The 7,543-nt window shown below is 39.7% G+C and overlaps 1 protein-coding gene across 1 annotated transcript in view; it reads right to left on the bottom strand.

Annotated features, from left to right (window-relative positions):
• The window catches only part of CRK (v-crk avian sarcoma virus CT10 oncogene homolog), an 8,439-nt gene extending 6,011 nt beyond the window's left edge, over window positions 1-2,428 (bottom strand). Inside the window, exons 1-3 of the mRNA XM_010077184.1 lie at window positions 2,404-2,428; window positions 2,255-2,299; window positions 1,179-1,714 (exon numbers count right to left, since the gene is read on the bottom strand). Coding sequence (XP_010075486.1) covers window positions 1,179-1,714; window positions 2,255-2,299; window positions 2,404-2,428 — 606 coding nt within the window. The remainder of the gene's footprint in view (window positions 1-1,178; window positions 1,715-2,254; window positions 2,300-2,403) is intronic.
• Between the last annotated feature and the right edge of the window lie 5,115 nt (window positions 2,429-7,543).

The raw sequence follows: 7,543 nt of genomic DNA, 5'->3' as shown, positions 1-7,543 counted from the left end.
CACATATTTTTACCTACAATGGGGAAAAATTTCACATCTCACAGGTTGTACATCAGTTCTCAGCTCTGTAGAACGTGCTGCATTTGCCAATTCTGTACTAAAGACACATACCTATAGTTGCCACATCGCTGAAGTACTGAAGTGCCTTATGTGCTATGCACAATTAAACTAAGTATTTGAGATGCTCTGACTCAGCACAGAAACTGTTTTTTCCCCAAGTACTTAAAATGTTATATAAACAGGAAGTCAATTAGGTATCAGGAAATTCCAGAGCCTTTAGCTCAAAGAAAGCCTAGATTAAAGGATACAATCTACATATCATCCTAAGGCAAAGGTCTGCCACTGAAAATACCTTAGTCTCTATTTCCTCAAATGTAACTTGGGGGATAACTATTGATGTGTAGAGGTAGAGTACTCCAGTCTCCTTTATAAGAGGAAAAAAAAAAAATCAAAAAAGGCATGTACAAGTGCTTGATCATATCATGAAGTGAATGAACCTTAGGGAACCTCACTGCTTTATTACAAATCATACTCCGTCAATTACTGCTTTACACCAGACCTCCCTAATGAATTGTAATGCAAGTTCCTGCTCCACAAACTGAAAACCAAAGTAATCTGCTTGAGGTCAAGATGTGACAATAAAACCCTGTGCGTGATCATCATCATCTTCATCTCAGTCTGTGTACTTTCACAGTGACTATCAATGTTTCACTGATTGCTTTTGAACTGCTGACAGATTGAAAAAAAACAAAACAAAACAAAACACAACCAACCAACCAAACAACCCAGCACACATTTTACAGATTGGGGCGGGTCAAGCAACAGTGAACACAGGTTCAAACACACAACTTAGGAACCACTCCTTCTCCCTCCCCCCTAAAGACTTCAGAAGTGAAAACATGGATGGGGAAACACTTAGGTTAGTGATGATTGACAAAAGACATGATAATGCTTCAGTAACCTAAACATGCTAGAATAATCAAACTAGTCTACAAGTGACTCTAGTCACTTATTCATTCAAAAAATGAATGAATTAATTTTAAAAAGCCTTTATCCATAACTTATTAAAACCAGTATTACAATGCTTTTCCCTTTCTTATTCCTACAAAACTATAATGTGATTGAAAGGGAAATCCCTTGAACAGATCTCTTCTTTCTAAGTTTTGCCCATTATGTACCTCCAAAGCCAAGGCTGTCTTGTCGTAGGCATTAGGGACTCGCTTCTGGATAACCCGGGCATAAATAGGGCCATTCTGAAGGTTAGGGAGCGGAGTGCTGACGCTGGGCTGGGCATAGGGCCCTGGCTCCGGCCCACCCAGCGGTTGTGGGTGGGAACTATCCTGGTTACCTCCAATCAGAGTAGATACTGAAGCAGAGGAAGGTCTATACTTCTCGACGTAAGGAACAGGTATCATTCCCCTCTTTCCTTCGCTGTCTTCTGCATTCCACCATTGCTCTTCAGGTTTATCCCGGATTCTCAGTATGTCTCCTTTCTTAAATGGAAGGTCTTCTTCATCATTTCCATTAAAGTCAAAGAGAGCTCGCACATACTCAGCTTCTTCCTGCCTGAGGATAACGCCACCATTCTGCCTGGATCGGGAAACTGGTTCTATCAAGGTTGTAGTGTCCAAATAGTGTATTTTGTAGAATTCCAGTAAAGATGGCAAAGAATCAAACTCTTGATCACCTATTCGAAACCTGGTGGGATTCAACCCTGAAAGAAGAAGGCAGTATGTCAAAGAGAGCATACAACGGTTAAAACTGTCAAACATTTCAGAAGACGAGTATATTTAAAGATAAGTAATTTTATACTGAATTTGGTCATCTTTAGATCAACATTCATCATATTCATCTCTTCTAGGTATTCCTCATCAAAGACAGCACTATCACAATTACGAGGACAGAGTTCTATTTTTATAGATTTTGTCAAAGAAGGAAAAAAGAAATTGTTTGGCACTGACAGACTTCCTGAATTAGGATAAAAATAACTTGTTTCCTTGAATATTATATGGACCCAACAAATAAAAATGTTCAATACATCTGAGTTTCTCAGGATCCTGTATAATTTTCAGTAACAGAAATTCCCTTTTTCCTGATTTATACTCTGCATCTGGAAAGTGCATGAAATTTTGGTACAATTTCAAGGAATTGTACCAAATTGTACCATTTTGTACAATTTTGGTACAATTTTTTTTTTAAACTCATTTGCAGTTCAAAGTTATTTCCAAAGGACAACACTGCAATAATGGTTTACCCGTTGTAATGTATCTTGGGTTAAAGGTATGGATGCTACAGAAAACTGCTTAGCACATAAACAAACAATTTATGTGAATGAGCAAATGAAGGTATTTTTAATTTTGATAAAAGGTACCATTAGTGAAAAATACGTATATTTTATGCAACGCAAAGCAACAACGTATGTTTTCATAATGCATATAATTCAGTTTTTTAACCTCAAGTCTTGTAGTTTCTTTGCCATATTTGTCAGATGGAGCTTAAGCTATAAATCTGAACCTCAAATACATTAAAATACAGATGATGTTCATATTCATGTCATTAGAAGTACCGAAGTGTAGATATCCATTTCAGTTTTCAATCTGTGTGCTGCACTTTTTTTCCATTTTATGTTCTTCAGGCTCAGCTGGGGAAAAACATACGCATGATGTTCTATTTCCACCATGCACCATAGCCTGTGTAATCAGTTATGGGAAGAACTGTGGAAGGCTGGGGGAGGGTAGCGGAGAGGAAAAGATTTATGCTTTAATGAGTAACTCTTTTAGCAAGAAAGAGATGCTTACTTTGCAAGTCTGTTTCTCTGCGGGGAATATCTAACAGTTTCGAGACTTAGCTCTCAAGTACAAAGCTAGCAGAATTCTTCAAGCTGTCACTGATCCAAAACCCCCTTCAAAGTAGCACTGTCAGCAGGGAAAGCTAACATTACAAGAAGTTCTTTCAAAAGAGCAAAAAGGGGTTCTAATAGAGAAAAGGGCAGATTCAATAAGATCAACATAGACAAACACCCGATAAATAAGTTTTGAAGTATCCTGAAGGAACATAAAAACATCAATGAAGCTGGTTACAGGAAATTCAAAGCAGCAGAACTAAGTCATTGGAAAATGCCCATTTGCATGCGGTAAGAGCCCTGAAAGACTTTCAAAGGAATCAGCACAAATGCAATGAGCCAAAGACCAAAGGCAATACCCTAAAAAAATTACAAAAAACCCCCAAATCACAAGCTGGCATCACCAAGAAATAAGGCAGCTAATGTAAATATCACTAAGAAATATGTACTCAGCATGGAAAGGTAAGATTCCACCTTATTCTCCCAAAGCATAATGCTGAAAAGATGCAAAACCCTCTCAACTTTTGTTGATGAGGTGTAATTTACAGCTCTACACTTAGCAAGAACTCTGGAATTTCATCTCAGTGGCAGCTCTGGGCTCAGAGCTGGAGAAGACTGAATCGCAGGTAAGTTCACTGACATGGAACTTACTTCACATGACACAAACCTAGACCCTGAAACACTGACTTGCCTCTGTAAAACCTGCTACAAACTGACTCAGTCAGGAGGTTGAGATCTCTTGTCTCCGGCAAAGTAAGTGCACACAGAAAAATCTTAACTCGTAGGAAATGAGCAGTTCAACCGTAACGTTCATCAGCACCAAAATCATCACTAGGATGAACAAGGTTTTTTAGGGTTTGTTTTTTTATTTTTCTCGTTTGAACAGGTTCAACCTCTTGAATTAATGCATAACAGCCTGAGATAGCTGCCAAATATATCTGAATAGAACGCAAGTTGGACTCTAAGAGGAAAGTCCACTGGAACCTTAGGTATGGGCAAGGAATGACTGAAATCAGTGTACTGTGTCCCGGAAAATCATATTCTAAAAGGCATTTTGCACAACTGAAGAAGAGTGAGAGAACACAGACCCTTTAAATGCATTCTAGGATCAGAAAGATCAATGCAATCCTTGAAGGGACAAACACATAAGCAGCAGAAAGGAGAGACATTATCTTCACAAAGAGAACACTCCCAGAAAACCACATGCACTTCTGATGCTTTTAAAAAAAACCAGAAGGCAGATACAAAGCCTGGAAAACCTCTTTGCAACAAAATCTACAAACTTAATCCACATTAATTACCAAAGAATATAAAGGCAGCAATCTGATCACTGTCTGGAGAATTTACATAGAAGACTTCTAAATTCAGATAAAATAGGCATAAAAAGGACAAAATTGTTGAAAGTCGCAGGTCTGAAATAAAATATAAGTACACCTTACTAACCAGGCAGTAAACTCTTATCAGTTTAAGTCTTTTGTGCATACTCTTGTTCAGCTACACGATAATGAGCTGAATGATGCTCGCTTACGCAGCAGGGAAATAATTCTATATTCACTACGGGCTTCGAAGTTTTGACATTCCCTGGTATAATGAAATTCAAAGATTAACAGTTTTTGGGCTCAGAGGAGTTCTTCAGCTTCTTGTTTGAACTGGAACACTTGTCATACCTGTAGGCCAGTGGAAAAAATTAAGGCAAGATCTACCATAAGAAAAAAGTTATAGCAATAAGGCAAGTGTCTTTTGGAGAAGTAGAACTGTTTTCCTTCTTGATTCTGGGACAGTTTTCTTGAGGGCAGAATTTTGAGCAGCACATTGTCCACATCTTCTGAGGGCTCTCAGGAAGAGAAGGCGTGTAAAGATAACTAGCTACTGGAGAAACTTTACTCACTTCCTTTTAAAGTTGGACAACCAGAATAGTAGAAATTCTCTTTCCTTCTCCCCAGGTCTGCACAGCCAAAGGAAGAAGAGCTGCTCAGCTCACACCTCTACCAGCAGCACTACTCAGTTCTGTAAGAGGACCCCTTTGAATGAGATGCACGAAGGGCTGAGTATTGTCTTTCTTACTTATTCCATCCAAGCTCCATCTGTGCTAGGACTTAACCTGATTCCACCCATCTCAGCATGTCAGGACAGCAAGTGCTCTCAGGAAGGTGAGGAAAGAGTTAAAGTCCAAAGTGTCCGAGAATTAAAGAAAGTTTCGGATCTGGACCCTGCCTGTTCTCTGTTCATGATGCACATTCCCTCCTGACAAAACCCTTTCACACTGTGCTGGCTTCGTGTCAGTCAGGATAAGATTGCTTACATATGTTGTAAATTTTGCACAGATACTGGGGATGCAGAGGTATAAACATCTTACACTCTCCTTCTTGAGCATGTGGGCAGGTGGCATAACTACAAAGCAACTTCTCACTTTCTCGGACGTCTCAGGGGTTTTTTTACTCCAGTTGTGTTAGTGCCATTAGGCAGTTTTCCCTTTATTCCAAAGCACTGGTAAATGTTCCTTTTCAAGGCAGGGAAGACCTCACAGAAATACAGGTTTTCATTTTTGTTTCTAGATCTAGTCTGCAAGGGTGCCCCCCTCCTCCCCTCCAACTTATAAAGCATGTTTTGGGCAAGAAAAGCTGTTAAGCTGTTCTTATCATGTGGGGTACTGAGACACAAGGCTCTCATTCCAAAGACATCACAGAGATGTCAGCCAGTTTCCTCCTGGGGCACATGGGAACTCTGCTCTGAAGGCATCACATTCCAGCCGTGTGTTTCCCCCACCCCCCAGGAGGACACCTTTTTTTCCTTGTTCCTAAGTACCTCCCTACTCATGCCTGAGCAAAACAAATAAGCACCCCTGAACGCCCTATCAAAACAGTAAAACCCCAGTCACTGACTCCAGAGAAGAACTCCAAGCACACCAGGAGAATATTCTTAGAGAAGTTACATCTTGTCATTTCTGCAGATAATCAGAGCATGAGAGAAAAGCAGATGTCTCACGCATACACCTTCCAAGCTTCCAACAGTCTGCATTTTAAGACCTTAATTAAAAAAAACCCCACACCACAAAAAACCCCCAAGTGTCAGAGTTAAATCACACTGCTCACACATATCTAAAGCCATTTCATACACATCTGAGTATGGATATCATTATGTGAATTTTATACAACAATCAGCCCAAGAACCTGGTCTGGCATATTTCAATTTCCCAATGAGAAATGTACATTTGCCAATCAATTGCTAAAAAACTATACCATACAATTAACATAGTAGTTGTTCTTAAAGTTTTAGCTTGACTACAATAAATAAGCATGACAATTTGCAAATATTTACCTCATTTCACTGCATTAGCTTCCCTATCCAAACATGAAATCATCTTCTATCTTCTACCGATGTTTCCATCCCCCCCCACTTACTTTTTTCTGAAAGAAAAACTCAATTACACTTTAAGTGTAATTTAAGATACATACGCCCCCGCACCTTCTTTGGTTTGAGTGTGAAAAGCAAGAAATATCAGCACGGAGGCATGATTTATTTAAAACTACCAAAATCTCAGCATAGGAGTATCTGTGGTGGAGAAGTGATGCATCACCTATCCTCATAACATCCAGGAAGGAAAAGAAAAAAAAAAAAAAGAGACCAACCAAAACATAATTATACTTTTTAACATATATTAAGCCTAATGTGCCAACAGCCTACACAGCTACAATAACAGCTACTCTTCTAAAACAGATAAACATTTAAAATAGAAAAGAATTACCTAAGGGGCACTTAGTGATTTTAAAATAGAACACCAAAATTCCAGAATGTGTTAACACCCAGAACATCAGGAAGCCCGTAAAATGCCACAGAATGTTATTGAGCTTAAGAATGTAACGCAATTAAAAAATTAGGATAGCTATGTAACTGAACTGATACCACACTACCATGAAAAACCGCTGTTTTTCTAGAGATGAGTTGCTCTCCAGAAATAACACCGAAACCAGGACAGCCCACATCATTTTGCGAGCATTAACATCCAAATTTGAGCAGTTCTGCTACCAACTTTGGTGCAGTCCCCAGCAGGGATACTGCTGCCTTCGTATTACAAATTCTTAACACATCTAAGGACACTGCATTGCTGGGGGCTCTCACTCATTTAGTTACAGTTTTACTTGCAGAAATCCTGCATCTCATGGTACCGTTTTCCCCTCTGATACAATCGGTATCTTCTGCTCTACAAGCATTAAACACGTTGTTTTCATGTTAGATGTTAGGCTGATGATGAATAATATCAAACCTTCCCTTTCAACACACGGGAGGGGGGAAAAATTGAACGTCACATCTGATTTAAAGGAACAATTGCCTTTACATTCCTCAAGAGTTCCCACTACTTAAACTACCCACATAATACTGTGATTCATGACTTGAAATTCAGCCTCACAGTCTGTCTTCTAATTCAGAAGAATTCAGACTTTCAGGTGACACTTCCCCAGAACCATCCCCAGGCTGAGATAACATGCAAAATTATTAACCATAGTTAATTGGTTTATGAAAACAAAAGACTGCTGCAGCATCTTTCGGGAGGGCTCCACTCCAGTATTGGCACCACTACGGTACGGGGTCGTTGGAAGGCAGGTGCAGACAGGCGGCTCGGCTCGGGCAGCAGCCCCAGCTGCCAAACACCACTCAATTCCACTACAAAGAGCTTCACGACTTGAAACGCCGCCCGGGAGG

This window comes from Pterocles gutturalis, unplaced genomic scaffold (genome assembly GCF_000699245.1).
Source record: "Pterocles gutturalis isolate BGI_N339 unplaced genomic scaffold, ASM69924v1 scaffold26818, whole genome shotgun sequence".
In the NCBI taxonomy this organism is placed as follows: Eukaryota; Metazoa; Chordata; class Aves; order Pterocliformes; family Pteroclidae; genus Pterocles; species Pterocles gutturalis.
The sequence above is the reverse complement of the archived record's forward strand: the minus strand, read 5'-3'. Positions and strand labels throughout refer to the sequence as shown.